General features: G+C 40.5%; 1 protein-coding gene across 19 annotated transcripts in view; it reads left to right on the top strand.

Moving 5' to 3' along the window:
- Nucleotides 1–22,001, top strand: part of WASHC2A (WASH complex subunit 2A) — a 55,307-nt gene extending 33,306 nt beyond the window's left edge. For 9 of the 19 annotated variants that reach the window (XM_072806290.1, XM_072806289.1, XM_072806293.1 and 6 more), the window contains 12 exons: nucleotides 560–723; nucleotides 5,798–5,894; nucleotides 10,059–10,214; nucleotides 11,367–11,549; nucleotides 12,128–12,256; nucleotides 12,385–12,465; nucleotides 13,580–13,702; nucleotides 14,874–14,936; nucleotides 15,292–15,504; nucleotides 17,162–17,770; nucleotides 18,574–18,751; nucleotides 21,293–22,001. In XM_072806290.1, coding sequence (XP_072662391.1) covers nucleotides 560–723; nucleotides 5,798–5,894; nucleotides 10,059–10,214; nucleotides 11,367–11,549; nucleotides 12,128–12,256; nucleotides 12,385–12,465; nucleotides 13,580–13,702; nucleotides 14,874–14,936; nucleotides 15,292–15,504; nucleotides 17,162–17,770; nucleotides 18,574–18,751; nucleotides 21,293–21,432 — 2,136 coding nt within the window. In that variant the 3' untranslated portion in view covers nucleotides 21,433–22,001. The remainder of the gene's footprint in view (nucleotides 1–559; nucleotides 724–5,797; nucleotides 5,895–10,058; nucleotides 10,215–11,366; nucleotides 11,550–12,127; nucleotides 12,257–12,384; nucleotides 12,466–13,579; nucleotides 13,703–14,873; nucleotides 14,937–15,291; nucleotides 15,505–17,161; nucleotides 17,771–18,573; nucleotides 18,752–21,292) is intronic. The other 10 variants (XM_072806304.1, XM_072806298.1, XM_072806292.1 and 7 more) reach the window with 5 other exon arrangements.
- Nucleotides 22,002–22,417: the final 416 nt, after the last annotated feature.

The raw sequence follows: 22,417 nt of genomic DNA, 5'->3' as shown, positions 1-22,417 counted from the left end.
TCCTCCATAAATAAGTTTGAATCTGCTAAGCTAGACAATTTCCCTTGTCCTAACCCAAAACAGAACCATAGAGGGGAGAGAAACATAATGTGATGGAGGAGGGCAGAAGGTCTGTGAGGTCAAAGAACTTAGCTGTCTAAATTTGAGTTCAAAGAAAAGTCCCAGAAATGAACATTTTCAAGAATGATGCACTTAGTTTAATAATATAAATAATAGTGAAAGAGAATAGAAGGGAAGGGAGAAGAAATGGGTAGGAAATATCAGAAAGGGAGACAGAACATGAAGACTCCTAACTCTGGGAAACGAACTAGGGGTGGTGGAAGGGGAGGAGGGCGGGGGGGTGGGGGTGAATGAGTGACGGGCAATGAGGGGGGCACTTGATGGGATGAGCACTGGGTGTTATTCTGTATGTTGGCAAATTGAACACCAATAGAAAATAAATTTATTATTAAAAAAATACTTAGTTTAAATATAGTTTAATGAGTATAAATTTCATTTTACTTCCAGGTTCCTTGGTCTGAATTGCCACTGGATTTTAATGTGTGTTTTATATTTTAAGGACCAGTGGAATATTACTGATTCACAGAGGAACTCCGCGTCTGATAACAGGTCTAAACATAAGGACTCTGGCACCACTCAGGAACAGGATGCCAAGGCTCTCAAAAAGACCAGCCTCTTTGAGGAGGATGATGAAGATGATCTGTTTGCTGTTGCAAAGGATAGGTGAGATAGTCATTGTAAGAAATCCTTTAACCAGTGTCTGTGTTAACAAGTAAATGTATTTGATTTGCAGGATGTCAGTTACTTGGGGTGACATGATAATCATTCATTATAGTCATACAAGGGAGAACATCTTTGATTTTCACTTGTAAGATATTTCCCCCCCACCATACTGGTTAATGTTTTTCTTAGTGGATTTACCTAATTTCTTCTACTTATTATTTTTTTAACCCCTAAATATTATTTTTGTTTGCTAGGGATTTAAGTGCAGTTTGTTGTCTTTTGTTTTTGTTTTTCTTCTGGGATACCCTATAGAATATAAAGTTTGGTCTGAGTTAAATTTTGCATGTGAATGGAAATATACTCAGCATTGAAAATATCCTATTAGAAGGATGGTTCTCTGCAGGGTAGTGCTGTGTCACACTTGCTGATCTGGGTGGTCCTCCACATGAATACTTGGACTAAAGTTGAGGACATTTTGTAGACTGAACATGAGCGGTGTTAGTGGTGTAAACATGCTGCTTTTACAGACAATAGCAAGTGTAGGAGAGCATGTGGAAGAATTGGAGCCCTTACACAGTGGTGACAATGTAAAATAGTGCCACTTTGGAAATCAGCAGTTCCTTAAAAAGTTAAATGTGGAGTTACTATATGATTTAATTTCACTCTTAGGTAGATGCTCAAGAGGAATGAAAAATAGGTCTACCCCAAAACTTGTGTATGATGTTCTTTGCAGCATTATTCATAGTAGCCAAAAATGGAAACAAGCCAAACATCCCATCAACTGATGACAGGATTAAAAAAATGTGTTATCTCCATACGATGGACTCTTAACAATAAGAAGGAATAAAATATTGATACGTGCTACAACATGGATGAACCTTAAGTATTTTTGTTAATCGAAAGCAGCCAGTCGGGATCCCTGGGTGGCTCAGCGGTTTGGCGCCTGCCTTTGGCCCAGGGCGCGATCCTGGAGACTCGGGATCGAATCCCACATCGGGCTCCCGGTGCATGGAGCCTGCTTCTCCCTCTGCCTGTGTCTCTGCCTCTCTCTCTCTCTCTGACTATCATAAATAAAAAAAAAAAAAAAAAAAAAAAAAAGCAGCCAGTCACAGAGGACCACATGTATGGTTCCATATAATGTCCAGAACAGATATATCTGTAGAGACAGAAAGTAAATTAGTGTTTGCCTGGGGCTGAGGAGCCAGGAAAATTGGGAGAGACTTTTAACAGGCATGGGGGTTCGTTCTGAGTTGATGGAAATAGTGAGAAATTATTATTATTATTTTTAAAGATTTTCTTTATTTATTCATGAGAGGCAGAGACACAGGCAGAGGGAGAAGCAGGCTCCATGCAGGGAGCCAGACATGGGACTGGATCCGGGGTCTCCAGGATCAGGCCCCGGGCTGAAGGTGGCGCTAAACTGCTAAACCACTGGGGTTGCCCAATACTGGGAAATTAGATCATAGTGATAGTTGCACAATTCCAGCTATACTAAAAACCAGTGATTTGTGTATTATATTGTAAAGAGTAAATTTTATGGTGTGTAAATTGTATCTCAAAACCATTCTAAAGAAAGAAGCTCTATGACTCTAACAAAGTTGTGAAATGCTGCCTTGTGAGCAGGGCACTCAAGTGTCCTGACATACCTGCACAGTCTTGCTTTGTACCTATCATTCTAGCATGACTATTAATTTCTCTGTCACTCTCAGAAGTGTCCTGGTTTTGGGACGCCTGGGTGGCTCAGTGGGTGGGCGTCTGCCTTCAGCTCAGGGCATGATTCTGGGGTCCCGGGATCAAGTCCTGCATGAGGCTCCCTGCATGGAGCCTGCTTATCCTTTTGCCTATGTCTCTGCCTCTATGTGTCTCTCATGAATAAATAAATAAAATCTTTAAAAAAAAAATGAAGTGTCCTGGTTTAGGCCATAGGCTCTGTGTTTATCTTTATGCTTGCTGATGTCTGTACCTTTCAAGTCAAAAAATGTAACTTGTTATTTATGGTGAGAAATACCTTAGTTGACTGAGCAGCATTTTTCTTCTGAGGACAGAGCTCCACAAGGAAACCCAAATTAATTAGTTAATCAGTTAATTTTAAGATTTTGTTTATTCATGAGAAACACAGAGAGACAGAGACACAGGCAGAGGGAGAAAGAAGCAGGCTTTCCAGATGCCCTAGGAGGCCTAAATTTAACCAGCAGTTGCTCAGTGTGTGGAATGAGGGCCAAGGTTAGGACCCTTTTGTTTTTTGTTGTAGTCCTGTTCAGAATCTGTCATCACATATTTTTTGTGGGTTGGTTTGGTGTTTTGTTTTGTTTTTAGAAATAACTTGTTCAGAAAATCATGCATAAGATGTTCTGCTGTAGCTATTTAATGAGGTTTCTGGTATTCTTTTGGCATCTGATAGAGTTTTTTTTTTTTTTTTTTAATTGGAGTTCATTTTGTCAACATATAGCATAACACCCAGTGCTCTTCCCGCCAAGTGCCCCCCTCAGTGCCATCACCCAGTCACCCCAACCCCCCGCCCACCTCCCTTTCCACTCACTACCCCTCGTTCATTTCCCAGAGTTAGGTATCTCTTGTGTTCTGTCACCCTCACTGATATTTTCACTCATTTTCTCTCCTTTCCCCTTTATTCTCTTTCACTAATTTTTATGTTCCCCAAATGAATGAGACATAGAATGTTTGTCCTTCTCTGATTGAGTTATTTCACTCAGCATAATACTCTCCAGTTCCATCCATGTTGAAGCAAACGGTGGGTATTTGTCATTTCTAATGGCTGAGGAATATTCCATTGTATACATAGACCACGTCTTCTTTATCCATTCATCTTTCGATGGACCCGAGGCTCCGTACATGGTTTGGCTATTGTGGACATTGCTGCTATAAACACTGGGGTGCAGGTGTTCCGGTGTTTCACTACATCTGTATCTTTGGGGTAAATCCCCAGCAGTGCAATTGCTGGGTTGTAGGGCAGTTCTGTTTTTAACTCTTTGAGGAACCTCCACACAGTTTTCCAGAGTGGCTGCACCAGTTCACATTCCCACCAACAGTGCAAGAGGGTTCTCCTTTCTCCACATCCTCTTCAACATTTGTGGTTTGCTGTCTTGTTAATTTTCCCCATTCTCACTGGTGTGAGGTGGTATCTCATTGTGGTTTTGATTTGTATTTCCCTGACCGGGCAGCGCTGGAAAGCTCCAGGGGAAGTCGAGGGACTTACAGAGAGTTAGAATCAGAGAGTTGTTAGTTCCTTATGGTTACTCATCACTTGGTAGTCAAGTATTTTGGTTATAATTTGTAGAAATTTTATTAAAATTTTTTTAAAATTTTATTTATTTGAGAGAGAGCACACTGGCAAGGAGGAGGGGCAGAGAGAGAGGGAGACATAGACTCCCCACTGAGTGGGGAGTCTGACATAGGACTTGATTCCAGGACCCTGAAATCATGACCTGAGCTGAAGACAGATGCTTAACCAACTGAGCCACCTTGGGACTCTATAATTTGTGTAAATTTTAATTAGGTATATATGCATAAAGGCGTATTAGATACCACCTTACTATGTCATTACAAATTGCCTTTTTGCTTTTATAACTTCTTTAAGGTATAGTCTTTAAAAAATTTATTTTTTATTTTTTATTTATTTTTTAAGGTATAGTCTTAATGTATAACCATTCTTAATTGTATATGTCTAATTAAGTACACTCAACCATTTGGTCAGTTCTCTAGTCTGTGATCCTTAGGTTTGGTTTTCTTTTCTTTTTTTTTTTAAGAGATAAGCAGGAGTCAGTTTTAAACTAATGAATAAGCTACATATATTGTGTCTTGCTAGTAATTAATTTTACGAAAAGATTATGATACATATACTTGTGTATGTATTATGTTCTAATGTAAGTAGTTATATATGGTGAACAATTTATTGAAATGACGTGTTACTCTGATTTTTACCTAGCTAAGATTGAATTTAAAGTTTTTGTTACTTTGGTAATTCTGTAGTGTGCTACTTGGATGACTCCTTATCATATAGTAAAAACTGGAACTTGACCTTTCAGTAGTTAGAACGCTTTCTGTTCTGGCTTCCCCATGTGTGGTGCTAAACCTCCACGTGGCTCTCCACTTTCATATTCCTGTCCCTTAAAAGTCCTGATCAGTATTTGCTCTAGCAGATGTTTATTGGCCACCTTCTCTGCAGGGGCCAGGGCAGAATCCTAGGTGAGGAGGCAGGTGAAGATAGGCTAGAGGAAAGTGATGAGGAGACCTGTGGGAAAGCACCTAGTATATTCTCTCTCTCTTTATATTTTAACTTCACACTGTTTTTTGTGTTTTTTTTTCCCCCCCGAGTTGGCTCTACATGCAACATGGGGCTTGAACTCATGACCCTGGGATCAAGAGTTGCATTCTCTATCAACTTAGCCAGCCAGGCACCCCCCAGTATATTCTTTATTGAAAACAAATGTTAGAGATCCTTAGTTTCTGTACTTTTTGGAGAATTCTAGATACTAACAGTTGCTATAAAAATGTAGTAACTCAGATCTTTTTTTTTTTTTTTTTAAAGATTTTATTTTATTTATTCATAGAGACAGAGAGAGAGAGAGAGGCAGAGACACAGGCAGAGGGAGAAGCAGGCACCAGACAGAGAGCCTGACGTGGGACTCGATCCCGGGTCTCCAGGATCACACCCTGGGCTGCAGGCGGCGCTAAACCGCTGCGCCACCGGGGCTGCCCAACTCAGATCTTTATAGGATTTTTACTCCAAACCCACCTCTCCTCCAAGCATCCCAAAACATGCTTTTAAATCCTTCGCAAAGCTAACATAGTGCACCTACAGTGAGTCAAAGGAACAAGATGAGAAGGCCCCCAAACTCTCCTATATGAGGATGGAGGGACAAAGGCTGATGATTTGCTTGGCACAAATTGCACCTATTTCAAAGGTTTTTCTGGTTTGCTTTTAACTATATAAGGTCAGCAGATGGCTTGGCTGTTTGGTGGTAGGTGGGTTCTTTGAAGTATAGCCTAGAGGGAATATTGTATATATTTTTAAGTCACGTTTGCCTTTAATTTGATCTTTTGTTTGATTGTATAGCCAAAAGAAGACCCAGAGAGTGTCACTTCTCTTTGAAGACGACGCTGATAGCGGAAGCTCTCTCTTTGGCTCTCCTGCATCTGTTCCTCCTACAACGGTATTCTTAAGCTTCTAAGCCCAGGAAATATCCTTGAGGTGATGTTACATGCATAGTGATACTTCCCTGAATCAGCTCTTAAAACCTGACCTTGGAGGCTGAGTCAATGGAAAAACCCATTTGTCTAGTTTTAGAGATCTTCTGGTTAGTGGTATTTTACAGATGAAGCACAAGTACAAAGTGTGGAGGAAAGGATTCCTCCATGTCATGTATCCTATTAGCATCAGGAGTAGGTCTCTAGAGTCTTAGGGGAGACTGCTGCTACAGTTCCAGTGGAGGTTGCCAGGCTCAGCGATGGCAGCATGGAATTGTACTAACATTAGATCAGGTCTGTAAGGCACATGTTATTCCTTTTAGGAGCACGTTTTAAGTACTAATACTTTGGTCCTGGTTTATGTGAGTAGCCAGTCAGTAAAAGGGAAGGAAATTCTACACATGTTACAACACATGCTACAACATGGATGGACCTGGAAGACTTCACATTGAGTGAAATAAGCCAGTCAGAAGAGGGCAGATAGTATAGGATTCTACTTAACATGAGGTGCCTGGAGGAATCAACTTGATACAAACTGAGAGTAGAATCATGGTTGCCAGGGGTCAGGGGGAGAGAGAAATGGGGAGTCTTTTAATGAATACAGAGTTTCAGTTTTACAAGATGGAAAAATTCTGGAGATTGGTTTTATAACAATATGAATATTCTTAACACTATGTAACTCTGTCCATAGTTAAGATGGTAAATTTTATGTTTTTTACCATAGTTAAATTTTCTAAAAATTAAAGGATGTGATTTAAAAAAAAGACCAATCAATGGCTTTCTGGTGTAAATGATTCCAGTGATTACATCTAAATGACATCACTACCACAATCACCTAAGCCAAAATATTTAGCCAATTTTGATGTTAGTTATATCAAAAAGGAGTATTAAAGAATGAAAGGCAGATGGGATTATGATATTTGTCCAGGGAACCCAAGCATACTAGAATCCTGCTCTGGCCTGTCATTCATCCCTTGCCAAATCCTCCCCTTAGTGGGCATATGTGTGTGTGCACATAGAACAAAGTAAGGCCAAGCTGGTAGCTTGATACTTTATTGCCAGCTGGTAGTTGCTGATAGCCCCGAAGGGAAATGTAGAACTTTTTAGGCTAGACCCCACAGAGACATCCGTTATCTGACCTGAGTTAGCCTAAAAGGCCAACTCACAGCCTGTTGTCAGGCCTTCAGCTTAGCTTCAGGCCATTTGAATTTGGCATCTAATAGAGGCAAAAAGACATACGAGACAGAGAAGAAGGGATGAGCCCCTGGGATTCCTCCCATATGGGAGCAGCCATATGGCAGCTCCTCCACTGATGCTTGATGTGGGAGATCCTCCTTCCATCATGGTGAGGGGTGACCAAGTCCCTGATACCTGTACAGGTATAGTGAAAGAGAGGGATGGCTCTAGAGGAGCCTGGGATTTCCTGTTTTCTAGAAGCTGATCCATGGTTCTTCCATACTTCCTATATATTTTTTGTTTAGAGTTTACTTTAAATTATGCAGTAATATATGGGTGCCTTCTTTAAAAAGATTAGAAAGTGCATAGAGAATATGAAGTCCTTATGTTCTTCCCAGAGGAATCACCAGTAACACTATGTTGTCAGCTGTTTAGGCCTGCTTCCATGCGCCCTGTGTCTGTATACTATCATTTAAATGAGATCATGTTATATGTTTTTATGCATCTTTTTTCTTGTTCTGTAGCATGTGTTTCATTTCCATGAGTTTCAGTTTGTTCTTTTTCGCCATTCTTGGTATTCCCTGTAACTGTACCAGGACTGACTTCACCTTAGATGGAGTAATCGTCAGTATTTCCTGCTAGATTATTAGAGATGTTTCTTCCCATCCCTACTGCCTTGTCATTTTTAGCCTTGATTATTGAGATAATTTTTTATCTGGCCTCTCTGCGAATGCTCCTTCCTTTGATCTGCTCTCCTTGCTGTTGTCCTGGTTCTGTTTCTAAAGGGAACCTGGTCCTATCTTGTCCTTGTCACAAATGCCTTAGTTGAGCCTACTGTGCCACTGGTACGGTAATCTCGTTCAAACTGGACTCCTCTTTTCCAGCCTCACTCACCATGGGATCTAGGTGACTCATCCTGTCCCACAGTACTCCAGAGGACGTTGTTGTCTTTCTGATCTGGAAATAGTCTTCATGTTTTCAGACATAGTACAAATGTTAACTTGTCCTGTGAAAGCTTCCCAGACCAGGCACATGTCAGACTTTTTTTTTCCCCACCACATTCCCAGTAAGTGGGTTTGCATGGCTTATACCAGAAGCTTTCAGCATTGGGAGGAGTATGCTGCCTTCCCTACTGCTGCTTCTGAGGTGCTCATAATCTTTTCCCGAATCACTCATATTTAGATCTCTCTAAAAAAGACGTCAAGTGGAAAAAAAAAAAAAATCAAGTGGCTCCATGGTTAAAACAGTCAGGAGATCTGAGTGGTTTTTCTTTTTAGATCATAAATAAATAATAACTTCTACCCTGGATAACTGAACAATAATTTAATAAATTTTAAAGGTTCCTGAAATGGAAAACAGCTTCTGCCTATAGTAATTATGGATGTTAAATGAGACAAAAGATCAAAGATCTACATCTTAAGTAGCTGAACAAACTGCACACAGAATTTTACCATTTGTGTAAATACCTTTAGACAACAGTATACAAGATATTTTTTGTTTTTGATATCCTAGACTATTTTAAAGTGTGATGTGACTAAGTTATAAACCTACCAGTGAAATTAATTTCATGATAAAGTCAGCTTATTATTAGAAACATTTACAACCAATAGTTTGGGTGGCATTTTCTTTGGTTTAAGGGACCATGTTTAAGTTTCCTTTTTCACCCTAACCAGCTTGCATTGATGTTACATGTAGTTTGCAGTGAGACCAGCACATTCCACAAAAATTTTTTCTTTTAATCACTTCAGTGATTGCCTTATCACTTCTGAAACTGTTTTTTGGATTTCCAGTCTTTTATTTAAGCTTCAAATGATTATGCATTTTAAGGGACCTTGTCCTAACAATAACTAGACATCTTACCCTACTTTTTACTTCATTTGTAATTTTTTCCCTCGTACTTAGTAGGAATCTTGATTTCACAAATTTGTCTTCCTAACTTGATTCAGATATTGCTCCAGAGCTTACTTCCTCATAACATCTAGTCTAGTTGGTATGATAAGAGTTACAGTTTTTTCTCAAGATGTTTTGATTAATCATTTGCTCCAAGGATGCTGATAACTCTAGACAAGACACATAACCTCAGTTTTTCTAATCTCTGAAATCCCTGCCTCCCATGTAAGGAGCAGATGAGAGATGGGGCAAAGTGCTTGCAAACTTGCTTTGGCTACCTGTTTGGTATAAAGCACTGTGGTTGGCTGTGGGAATATATGATCCTTTCAAGAGAATGGACAAACAGATAGCTAGTAATGTAAATTAGGGAGCAAGTGAAGAAAGGCTAGGTAGGGGAAAAAAGAATTTTATCAATGTAGCAACTGGTACTTGCTGAAGAGGACAGGGGAACCTTTTTGGGTGACCTTGAGCTGGACCATGCTCGAAAGATGAGGAGGATTTGCTTCTACAGACAGGAACAAACAAGGAAGTGTGAAAGTTTACAGTAGGTTTGAGAAATAATGAGGATGGATAAGATGCAGATGAGTAAAGGGAGAAAATGAATTGTCAGTTGATTTTAATGCATAGCATTTGCTTAATGCAAACAGTGCAGGTGTGGGGTGAGAGCGGAAGTCATCTGGTGGGTATTTTATTTTAGCAAGGCAGCTCTGGCTGACATCACTGAGCTGAAAAGTGAGAGGAGGGAGGCAGAGGGGAGAGACTAGTAGTTGTCTGGATGACGGAGGTAAGGGTCTAAGTAATGGCAGTATCTGTGAAGTGAACATGTACAGAGACAGGTGCAGGTGTTGTAGTGGCAGAAGTCGTAAAGTGCTGTGTCTGTAAGTCTGAGGTGGTGGCGTTTATTCCTGCTCCCTCTTTGGGCCCCCCCTTCCGTGTCCCCCACTTGCTCGCCTCCCATATTTCACTAACTCAAGAGGACTGTGGTTCCGCCTTGTTCCATACATTGCCATGCTAGTCAGGCACACTTGTGTTTTTAAGAATGTCATCTGCTCTTCTTTTGGTAGAAAAAGGAGACTGGCCCTGAGGTGCCTTCTTTGCTGTTCAGCAATGAAGAAGAGAAGGGGGCACCATTTGGAGTGAAACCTGTGGATAAGAAGGTTGAGGGTGCCGTAGAATCGTCAGAATTGGGGAGCACTCCTGTGGTTGAGGAGTCAGAAAAGGTAGACATTTTTTTGGCCTGTATATTCTGATATGTTTGTTTCTTGTGTCTTGTGAAACACACACACACACACACACACACACACACACACACACACAAATACACACACCTTTTTCTTCCATAGAAAATAAGTGCTTAATTGAAAAATTTGAAGACACTGAAAAACGTGAAGAAGAAGATCTGATGTCACTATTGAGGGAAGTCTTCAACCTTGTTCATGCTGTTCAGTCTCCTTTCTAGGCATATGTGCCCCCAGCGATGTGCATCTCTCCCATTTTACACTTTTAGTCATCTCTTGTCCATGTCTCACCAGGGTGTTCTTCCACATCTTGTTTTTCATTTAGGTTTCTCTCTCTCTCTCTTTCTCTTTTCGTATATTTTTTTAATTGGAGTTCAATTTGCCAACATACAGTATAACCCCCAGTGCTCATCCTGCCAAGTGCCCGCCCCCCCAGTGCCCGTCACCCAGTCACTCTTCCACTACCCCTTGTTCATTTCCCAGAGTTAGGTGTCTCTCATGTTCTGTCACCCTCACTGATATTTTCACTCATTTTCTCTCCTTTCCCCTATGATCCCTTCTCTCTCAATGTCTACTCTTTCTGACTTGCTCTCTTTGTAGCGTTTCTGCTACCCCTGGTTCTCATCTCCTTCCACCTGTCCTTGAATTAAAAGGACTGTTTTAAGAAGATCTTAATTTCCTATTCTTTTACATTTCGTTGATGTTGTTGGCTCTTAATTAGAGATTAAAGGGAAATTTCTCTCTGTTCTAAAATGTTTGCTGTCCTCTCCAGGGTGGTCTGTCATCTGCAGGAGCCTGTGGCTGCTGGCTGCTCCTGGGGTCAGTTATGGCCTTCAGTATCTGTATACTTTTTCTTTTTTTCTGACTTTTCTTGATCTCTGTGTGTTCCACTATTTACATTTAATCTCTTTTTCAGGGCCTATGTGAAGACTATCACATATATTTTTCCTGGCTCCTTGGAGCTATAGCAATAGAAATATTTTGTTTTTACTTGAAACATTGTGTGCCATTCTCTACTTTGAGTTTCTATGTCGTCCTTTTCACAGTTACTAAATTAACGAGGAGTTTGGGAAGCCCCACAGTGTAATTTGTATTTCTGGATGTCACTTATTTTTTTGTTGTTTCCATTTTCAGGGAGGACCTTTGATTGTATCTACTCAAGAAGTAGTCAGGCATTCTGATTTATTTTCTTCATCATCTCCTTTGGACAAAGGAACCAAAAGTAGAACCAAAACTGTTCTTAGTTTATTTGATGAGGAAGAGAATAAAACAGAGGATCAAAACAGCATCCAAGCTCCAAAGAAAGAAGTAGGAAAGGTAAGCAAAAAGCAATGAAGTTAGCTTCAGGTTTTTGAAAGGATAAAAGAATCTTACTGTGTCAGTTCTGTCATGTGAGTTAAATGAAGAATTGAGAGCTTTAGTTTCTCTACATCTTCACCAACACTTGTTGACTTTTTCTGTAATAGCCTAGTGGTGGTGGTGTAGGGAAACTGGAACCCTCCTTGCGTGACTGTTGGGAATGTAAATTTGGGTAGCTGCTTCAGAAAACAATTGAATAGTTCCTGAAATTGTTAAACATGAGTCATCACCAAGCCCTAGCAGTTCCACCCCTAGGTTTATATCCAAGAGTAATGAAAACATATATTTATTCACACAAACTAGAATGTAATCTTCTCAACCGCATTATTTATTATACTCAAAAGATGGAAGGATGGAAGGAGCTGAGTCCATTAACTGATGAATGGGTAAACAATGTACTGGAATATTATTTGACAATAAAAAGAATGAGTTACTCATATATGCTACAACATGGATGAACCTTGAAAGCATTCTGAAAGAAAGAAGCCAGTGATTTCCTTGGGTAAATCTTTAGAACTTCCCTCCTTTTTTTCCAGAGTCCTGATCCTGGTGCTCGCCCAAAGAGCACAGGCGTCTTTCAGGATGAAGAGCTCCTTTTCAGTCACAAGCTCCAGAAGGACAATGACCCAGATGTTGACCTTTTTTCCGGCACCAAGAAAACCAGGGTCAGTTTCAAAACGTTTTTCACATCATGACTTTGTTATCGTATTAGATGTTATGTCAGCAGCTCACCTAGTTCTCTTTTTAATTGGCTTTTGTTTTGGATATTGAATTTAAGTTTTGTCTATTCCAGTTATTAGAGCCAAGTGTTGGGAGCCTGTTTGGGGATGATGAAGATGATGATCTTTTCAGCCCTGCCAAGTCACAGCCTTTGGTACCAGCCTTTTGTTTTCAATATTGGGGTATGGGGGAAGGCATCTGGGAAGGAAATTAACATCTAGTTAAAAGAGTAAGGAAAATACAGGACTGCTTGGTTGGCTTAGTCAGTTAAGCATCTGCCTTTAGCTCTGGTTATGATCCCCTGCTTGGGCTCCCTGCTCAGAGGGGAATCTGTTTCTCTCTCTCCCTCTGCCCTTTCCCCGTACCCCTCTCCCTGCTTCCTGCCCTACACACATTCTCTCTCTCTCTCTCAAATAAATAAATAAAATCTTAAAAAAAAAAAGAGTAAGGAAAATACACAGAGAATTGTGGTGCTTACTAGTAAAGGAATGGCAAATGGTGTGCTGATGAAGTGTGTATTGTGTCCCCATCTTGTATTCCCTAACTAACATGAGAGCATTAACCAGCCTAGGCTCTTACTGTGTTACAGGTTTTTTAAAAAAATTTATTTCTTCACACAGAGAGAAAGGCAGAGACACAGGCAGAGGGAGAGGCAGGGTCTGTGCAGGGAGCCCAATCATGACATGAGCAGAAGGCAGACGCTCAACCACTGAGCCAGCCAGGTGTCCTGTTTGTTTAAGACTTTTTTTTTTTTTTTTTTTTTTTTTTGAGAGAGAGCGAGTGCACAGAGGGGAGGGGCAGAGGTAAAAGGAGAGGGAGAATCTTAAGCAGGCTCCATGCTTAACAAGGAGCCTAACATAGAGTGAGCCAACATTAAGAGTCAGACATAGCCGACAGCCTCCAGAAGCCCCCAGATTTGTTTGATTTTTAAGTTGTTTATTGAAAGACCCATGCATGCAACATGGTGACTAGGTATTTGTGCCTTTCAGGTGCACAGCCTTAAATCTGAGTATTAGCCTGTTTGTGTTATTTTTTCCCCCACTCCAGTAGATTTGTTAGGTACTCTCTGTTTTCTGTTTAGCATAGTGAAGACTCCTGAGAAGGTCAGTCTTTAGAATGCCATTTTTGAAAATGCTGCCTTCATATTAGTTCAACGCTCATTTGAGAAATGACTCAAAACTCAAGCCAGATTATTTTTATGAGTTATGACTTTTCTTTAAAATTTCTAAGCTACATAACAGGTGTTTGGTATTCTTTTTCTTTTGAAGATATCAGAAAAGAAGAGGTTAGTGAAAAAAGACCACTCTGTATCCTCTTTCAAGAACCAGAAACATCCTGAATCCACTCAGGGTATCAAAGAAAAAAGCACATTGAAACCGGAAACACCTCAGGTTAGAACTGCTTAAGGACTTTCAGCTCTTGTTTGCATCCCAGACAGAGGGACTCCATCACACAGACCCAAGAGTATTCAGAGTTCTCTTGATTAGGGAGGAAACAGCAACTAGGACAACCTCTCTTTACTGTGTGGTATGTGTGTGTGTTTTTAGTTTTTAAAAAATTTAAAATTTCACAATTAAAAATAGTTTTTAAAGTAAAGCTCTATGCCCATTGTGGGGATTGAACTCACAACCTGCAGATCAAGAATCATGTGCTCTTTTGACTGAGCCAGCTAGGTGCCCTTCTCGTGTTTTTTTTTTTTTTTTTTTAAACACATCTCCCTGCTGCCTCATTTCTTCTCACTCTACAGTCCAGTTCCATGAAGCTATACTTATGATTACTGTTTTTGGACGACCTTCAAATTCAATTCCAAGATAGAGTTAATATAGGGTGAAGAATCTTTTTCCCATTAGAGCCCCCTCCCCCATTTCTCCCTTTGGGCTACATTGGAGTAGAATTACATTAGAATTAAATATAGATTCTGTCCCATTCCCTGATTCCCCCATTTTCTTGGCTACCTCTCCTGAGGTTACTGCTGATAGGTCTTTGTCCTCAGCAGTCTTTTCCCTGGAGCTCGTTCTGGAAACAGGCTAGAACTGGAGAGTGAGATATAGTTCTGGCTTACAGCTGTCTCTGGATGTCTCCCTGAGGTTCAGTGACCTGAGCTATGAAAACAAACCATTAGGGATAGCACATCTCCAATGACTTGCCCCATGTTTCAGCTTCCCTTGCTTCTAGAACCTCAGTGCATTAGGTTGTGGGTGAATTTCTGTGTGCTTTGTGATAATTTGCTGTGTGGGATAACCAGCATGGTAATTTTTCCAACTGGTTAGGTTTTGGTGCTCTGATAGAGTGTGATTCTTATGAATCTAACTCATGATCTTTGTGTGCCTTTATTCCATATATGATCTGACAGCATTCCACCTACACGTTGGATGAGGAGGCATAAGTGAAGTAATGTTAGTGCAAGGTTTCAAGGCCCCAGAAGAGATTTGAATGCCTTTCCCATTATAGAATTACAGAAAGTGACAGCTTTGCTCCATCAATTTAATGGGCATAAGTGTAATCCAAGAGACACTTTTCTATTTCCCCAATGGATTTTTAACTGAATGTAATTTCACACAGGACTCACCAGGTCCCGCTCCATTTAAAACCAAAGAGCCATCCCCTCGGATCTGGAAAATACAAGTAATTATAACATGTCTGGAATCTTCATTGCCTGCCTTGTGGCATCTATAAACTTTTTTGGATATTTACTTTTGTCAGCTGCTGCCAGGCATTTTCTTACCTCTTCCCCACCCTCTAGTTGTTGCTTCTTGTGTGCTGCATCTGTAACATCTTTTCTTTGGTCCCAATGGTGGGCACAGGTATATCATCCTCTGTTTTAATTCTAAGACTAGATCAGGAGACCTCCCTGCATTTTTCTTTCTCTTGTCGTATTATACATTATATATACCATGTCTCTTGTCATGTGTCAAGTAGTGATAATAGATTGCTGTGTTTAAGAAAACATGCAGAGTTAAGTTTCATTTTTCTTTTTTAGGCAAATTTAGCGATTAATCCAGCAGCCTTGCTGCCTGCAGTGGCTCCCCAGATCTCTGGAATAAAGCCTGTTTTGCCAGAATTGGCTTTTCCTTCTTCTGAACCTGAGAGGATCCACAGTCTGGAAAGTATGCCCACTCTTCCCAGTAGTGGGGAGGCCGGTGTGAGTTTTGATCTTCCAGCTCAGGCAGACACGTTACACAGTGCAAACAAGGTGATGAAACCACCTTTGCTTACTTCTCTCTCTTTTTTTTTTTTTTTTTTGTCCAGAATAACTTGTGCATTTCTTCCTCTTCCATCAGTTACACATCATAGGCTGCCTGCCATTCCCCATTTGAAGGAGGCAGCTCCTCCTTCCTTCAGCCTCTCCACCCCTCTTTACACCTTCCTAATTCTGCCTTCCACTGCCTCTGTTTGTTACATTTGTATTCTGCTCAGTAGCCACAGTGAAGTCCCAGTTCCTCTAGGCTCTCCTACATTGCCATCCAAAGGTCTTCTAACACAGAGCAGATCGCTTCCCTCCTCTGCTGGCCTCCTTACTGCCCATCGGAGGACATTAAAGCTCCTTGGTTTGGTGTTTTAAAGCCTTTTATAAACCATGCTAACCAAAGCTTCCAGCTTGCCCACCAACCACACTATCAGCCTAAACTCGTCATATCATGCACCATTCCTTGAATATACACACTCCGACCCTCTGCCGCCAACAGCTTGTGCTGATTCCTCTGTCAGTAATGTTCCTCATCACTGACAGTTTACTTAGACTTTACTGCTTTTGTGATATTTCCTGTCCTGCCCCCTTGTCCTGCTCCCTCCGCTGAGACCCAATGGCAGTTACTTCCTGGCTGGTATGAATCTGTCACACCATTCCACAGGACTGCTGGATGGACTGAACTCTGAGGTTTTGCTTTCATTTTAGTTGGTTCTCTTTTCTGTGCAGTCTCCCTTCTCTAGAAAATCTTAGCTGATCTCTGAGTAAGCAACCTACCTAGGATAACGCTGGCAAATACATTCATTTTAACTACTTCCAAACCTATCTTCTTAATGAAAAATAAAATATCCTTCTTTTTGTTCTGTTTTTTTTTTTTTTTTTTTTTTGTTAGCCTTTGGTGAGGTGGGGAGGGTAAATACCTTGGCTACTTATTAAAATTATTTGTGAAATTTCTTTGAAATAAGCACACACAGCCAAGTACTTTGGCCAAGGTAGCTTGTACCTTCTTAAAACTCTTGATTGTGTGTTTTGGAAAATATCACAAATACTGCTTTATTACTAATAAGTAACTCATATTTTGTGATTATATTAAAAGTCTGCTTTCTAAGCCATATTTTTTATGTGAAATATTTAGCATTTGAATTTAGAGTTTGTTGGCTTGAAGAAAAGAGCCCTTTAGATTACTTCTCTTTCTTTATTGTCTTTCATCTTCCTGGTCTTGGAGCCTGATTTTAGGCTAGTCTCTGGCAAAGATTAGCACTAGAATTCCCTGATTTTTTGTTTTGAAAGGTACCCATACATAAACTGAGGACAGAGTAAAGGCTAAGGAGGTTGTGGAACACAAGAGTACCAACATGCCTACTTTGCAGGGTTCCAGCAGCAGATGAAGCCTTTTGTATGAAATTGAACAGATATTGCCCTCCAAAGAATCAAAAATGGGGAATATTAAAAGATTAAGAGTAATGCAGTCTTGGAGCAGCTACCATATGTCTTTGGAAATCTTTAGGAAATAATCTCTTCTCTGTCTTATATAATATCTTGATTGAGATAGACCAGACAGCCTTAAAATATTTTGAGTCACTGATTATTTGCTATGTTAGCTTTGAACACTTTTTTTTTCTTTCTAATCATTAGATCAATACGTGTTTTTTTGCTATTACAGAGCCGCGTCAAAGTGAGAGGGAAGCGCAGACCGCAGACACGTGCGGCTCGGAGATTGGCTGCCCAGGAGTCCAGTGAGGCTGAAGATGTGAGTGTGTCCAGAAGATCCATTGCATACTTGGCAGATGGCGACGTTTCACCAGGTGATCTTCAGCCACAGCCCAGGGCAGCTGGCAGACAAGACATCTCTGAGGCAATTGCCACTCCAACTTGGGCAGGTGGTCCTTTGTCTGTAGTGGACAGAAGCCCCTTTGCAAAATCTCTGGGTCAGCCTCTTGAGGATGACCTTTTTGATTCTGGAGATATCTTCTCCAAGGATACTGGATCTCAGTCTACGGGGAGAAGAAAAGCCAAGGCAAAGGCAGCAGAGAGCCTGGCCAACACACCAGGGGGAAGTAAAGAAAAAAGCCTCATGTTTCCTGCCTTAGATGAGGCAGGCAGTGATGATGACCTGTTCCAGTCTATTAAACCAAAACCAGCAAAGAAAACGAATCCTTTTCCCCTCCTGGAAGAGGAAGATGATCTCTTTACAAATCAGAAAGGCAAGAAGAATGAGTCAAAATCCAACAGTCAACAGGATGTCCTCTCAAAAGCACAAGATATTTTTGAGGTAATAGGACATAGTGGTACTTTTTTGGGCCTGGTTCTTTGTTAAGACAAATACCGAATTGGTATATTTGAGCCATACACTATAGTAAGTTTGTTTCATTGCTGCTTGTTATCTACTTGTGTAGTACTTATAATTAGGTTCTTTTATTAGTTATTTTGAAATTTACTCAGAAGTAGTTTTTTGTTTTGTTTCATGGTGGGGTGTTTCTTGGCTGGCCATAATTACTGATAAAAATCTTGATTTTTATAATTTTTATCAGCATGTGGTTGTAGTCTGTTTCCTTGGCATGTCACTCTGTGACATACACAAAGCCCCACCAGTACAGCTTAAGTGTTCAGCCTCTGGTTCTTGGGGAAAGAGTCCCTGGCTGGAACTGACAACTTAGTGCAGGCAGGAAGGCCTTCATTGCCATTCTTTGAGCATATGTTTCTTGAGCATCTGGTACTGGAGGCCCAAAGTGAACTAGGACCAGTATGTTAGGGGAATTGGATACAGATGGGGCAACAGATAAATCACTTGTTTTCAGATAATGTTTAAGTACCGTAAAGAAAACGCCTCAGGGCAGTGGGACAGAGTGATGGAGGGGGTGGGAGACACTGCATCTAGGACTGGTAGAGAAAACCTCTCTGCAGAGCTGGTACTTGAGCTGGGACCAGAAGAAAGACAAGGACTGGGCCAGGAAGAGATCCAGAGCAGGGCATTGCAGGCGGAGAGCAGGTCACGTGGCTGTCCCAGGGTATGGTGGCAGTTTGCATTTCTACAACTTGGTTTAAAATTGTTTTACTTTTTTTTTGCTCAACAAGGATGATATATTTGCTACAGAAGCAATTAAACCTTCACAGAAAATAAGAGACAAGGAAAGAACATTTGAATCCAACCTATTTGATGATAAAATTGATATCTTTGCTGACCTAACTGTAAAACCAAAAGGAAAGTCCAAAAAGAAAGTGGAAGCTAAGTCTATATTTGATGATGATATGGGTAAGTTTGACTTTCTATGTATGGCACAGAGAGTGATTACCATTCAGTGACTATGATTTCTCTGGCCAGCTTTGTTTTGGCCCTTTCCTGAAAAATGCTTCCTGGTGGGTTGCCTTTGGCTTTCTATGTAATTCTGAGTTAGGCTGAGGATGGATGAGTAAATGGACTGGTTATTTTGGTGAGACAAGTTTTTTTGCTCTGATGGTCATCAAGGAATTTGAAAGAGCCCAGAATTTGACCTTTAAATATAATTTAGTGACGTGGATGGAACTGGAGGGTATTATGCTGAGTGAAATAAGTCAATCAGAGAAAGACAAACATTATATGGTCTCATTCATGTGGGGAATATAAATAATAGTGAAAGGGAATAAAGGGGAAAGGAGAAAAAATGAGTGGGAAATATCAGAAAGGGAGACAGAACATGAAAGACTCCTAACTCTGGGAAACGAACTAGGGGTGGTGGAAGGGGAGGTGGGCGGGGGGTGGGGGTAACTGGGTGACGGGCACTGATGGGGGGCACTTGATGGGGTGAGCACTGGGTGTTATTCTATAGGTTGGCAAATTGAACACCAATAAAAAATAAATTTATAAAAATAAAAAAATGAATATAATCTAACTTGTATTTTAGAATTTGACCTTTAAGTATAATTTAACTTGTATTTTTGTATTGACACCCCCTACCAATCATCTGTGATAACTCCGAACATTCTCCTCTTCTGAAGGGAAGATCAGAAACTGGCCTACAGGCTCCAGTAGGCTGAGGTGGCTGCCTCAGGTGGGGTGCAGTCATTTGAGTCCATTCTGACTGAAGAATGAGTGTCAGTAGTTCAGAGAACGCAGAGGGAGTGCAGGAGGAGAGCAGGATTATATATGAAAGCAGATTATAACTCAGACTTACTGTCTCATCAGAGATCCTGTGTATTTATAAACATGGTCATTTTTCCCCTGGGTATAACATCTGCTTTATTAATGGGCCAGCCGAATGCCTGATCTTAAATGTTAAATGTTATGTCTTGTGGATGTCAGTGGATGGGACTTGAGCTGAGGCCAAAAACACTTTCTCCTCCCTCCCTTCCCCCTCTACTCCCCCCTCCCAGGCCTAGGCTTTGGGGTTAACTGGGAGAAAGCAGCTGCTGCAGTGCCACATGGGGGCTATTCCAGGAGTAAGCTATGTGCTTTATCTCCACCTGCTTCCCACCACAGGGGATGCAGAAGAGACCTCATTTTGTTTTGTTTTTAATTCAACAAAAATAACGCATAGCTGTTGTAATAGGTTATTACTATTTGGGAAGTATAAACTGTGAAAAACAATCCCTAGAAGTAAACGTTATTGAGAGTTTGATGTGTATTCTTTCAGCCATGGTGGTGTTCGTAGAGCTTCATATACATAGAAATATATACTTATTTTTTCCAAAAAAGGAATATATTTTCCCTGTTCTGCTGTTCCTTTTAGTCACTTAATGTCTTCTTATGTCAGTACATAGAGATCTAGGTACTTCCTTGTTTTTGGTGGTTGAATAGTATTCCTTTGTATTCAGCCAGTGGCATATTGAAGGTTATTTAGATTGTGACCAAGTTTTCTTTATTAAAATTAACACCATGGTCTTTAACATTTGTGTATACATATCTTTATGTACACATGCTAAAATGTAGGATAGAATCCTAGCAGTAACATTACAGGTGAGTAGGATGAGTCATGAAACATTAGAGTCCGTTGAGTCAAACATGAATATGGTCATAAAGACTTTTATCTTTAGCATTGACATGCCTCAGATAGGTACATTTATTCTGAAAGGGGGTGACTCCTATGTTGGATTTCCCCTTACTTTTTGTATTTCCCTTTCCTTTTAAAATCCAGTGGAACTGGAGGGTATTATGCTGAGTGAAATAAGTCAATCGGAGAAGGACAAACATTATATGGTCTCATTCATTTGGGGAATATAAATAATAGTGAAAGGGAATAAAGGGGAAAGGAGAAAAAATGAGTGGGAAATATCAGAAAGGGAGACAGAACATGAGAGACTCGTAACTCTGGGAAACAAACTAGGGAGGGTGGAAGGGGAGGTGGGCAGGGGGTGGGGGTGACTGGTGACGGGCACTGAGGGGGGCACTTGATGGGATGAGCACTGGGTGTTATTCTATATGTTGGCAAATTGAACACCAATAAAAAATAAATTTATAAAAAAAAATCATAAAATCCAGTGGGAAGAGAACATAGAAGTAGGTATAATGTCACAGATAGTAAAGTCAGGGGCAGAATTAGTGTTGTTATCCTTCCCTTTTTTCTCTTGTCCTTGTGTACACACGTACCTGTGTAGCTAAGAAAACTGGTCAGAGAGAACCTATGACTTGTATGTGATCATAAAACTTAATTAGTAGCAAAGCCAGAACCACAATCTTAAGAGGCTTGGCTCTTAGTGTTTTTCTTGTCCCATACTGTTACCAGACTTGACTGTTTGGTGATTTAATGTAGATGTCTCTCAAAAGCACCTATTTTCTTGCCTAATCAGTGAATCTTTTTCTTTTTTTTTCTTTTTAAAGATGATATTTTCTCCTCTGGTATCCAGGCTAAGACAACCAAAGCAAAAAGTCGATCTGCACAGGCAATGCCTGAACCAAGATCTGAACAGAAGGTGTCCGACATATTTGATGATCCCCTGAACGCCTTTGGGGGCCAGTAGAGCATACAGGGTATCAACATCTCACCCTTCAGTTTACATCCTTGAGTTAATGATGCTGTCTTACGTACTCATTGTCTTAATTGGGTTAGAAAAAGCAAATACTGAAACAACCTCACCTCTTTCTCACCCAACATGCTTAATTTTTTTCTGCCTTGGTTTTAATCATGCTTAGTACTGCAAAACAAAAATAAATATTTCACAATGTTTTTTTTTTTAAACTATATTTTTATTTAATTAGCCCTGATGGAGCCACAGTATGATTTAGGGCATGTTGGAGGAGAAACCTCTGTGTGCCTTTAATGGATGGGCAAGGAATTCCAGAGGAAGCAATGCTAGACAGATGACCAGGAGTATTCCTTTCATGGATATCATCCCTAGCTTAGAGCCTAGGGAGGTGATAAAGGAAGAGGATGAGAGATTATATACTTCTCATGACTCTTTACAGTAGGTAAGGAGGTTTCCTTGGATTCCACTGAATTCTAAATGCTTCTATAGGTCAATTAATGTAAGGTTTGGCAAACTGTGGCCCTCTGGTCTGTTTTTGTAAATAAAGTTTTATTGGAACACAACCATACCCATTCATTTACATATTGTCTATGGCTGATTTCACCCTACCTACAATGCCAGATTTCAGTAGCTGTGACAGAAACTGGATGGTCTACAAAGCCTAAAATACTTCCTTCTGTCTGAAAACAGTTTTTTGATCCTTGTTCTAAGGCATCTGTTTCCATTCATATGGAGCTTTGCATTTTGTGAATGAGGCAGAATGAATCCAGATAAATGGAAGGAAAAGTGCTGAGGTTGGAAATGTCCTTCTGTAGAGCAGCACTGTTGCATAGAACTCTGCACTGATGGGAATATTCTATAACTATGTTGTCCAATGTGGTAGCCACTAGCCACATGGATAGCTGACCCCTCCTCCAGTCCATGTGTTCTTGTGCTGTGCCCTGTTGGTGCTAACTATTCAAACTGTAACTATGGCACA

This window comes from Canis lupus, chromosome 29, assembly GCF_048164855.1.
Source record: "Canis lupus baileyi chromosome 29, mCanLup2.hap1, whole genome shotgun sequence".
NCBI classification, from domain to species: Eukaryota; Metazoa; Chordata; class Mammalia; order Carnivora; family Canidae; genus Canis; species Canis lupus.
This window is presented reverse-complemented; position numbering and strand designations above follow the sequence as displayed.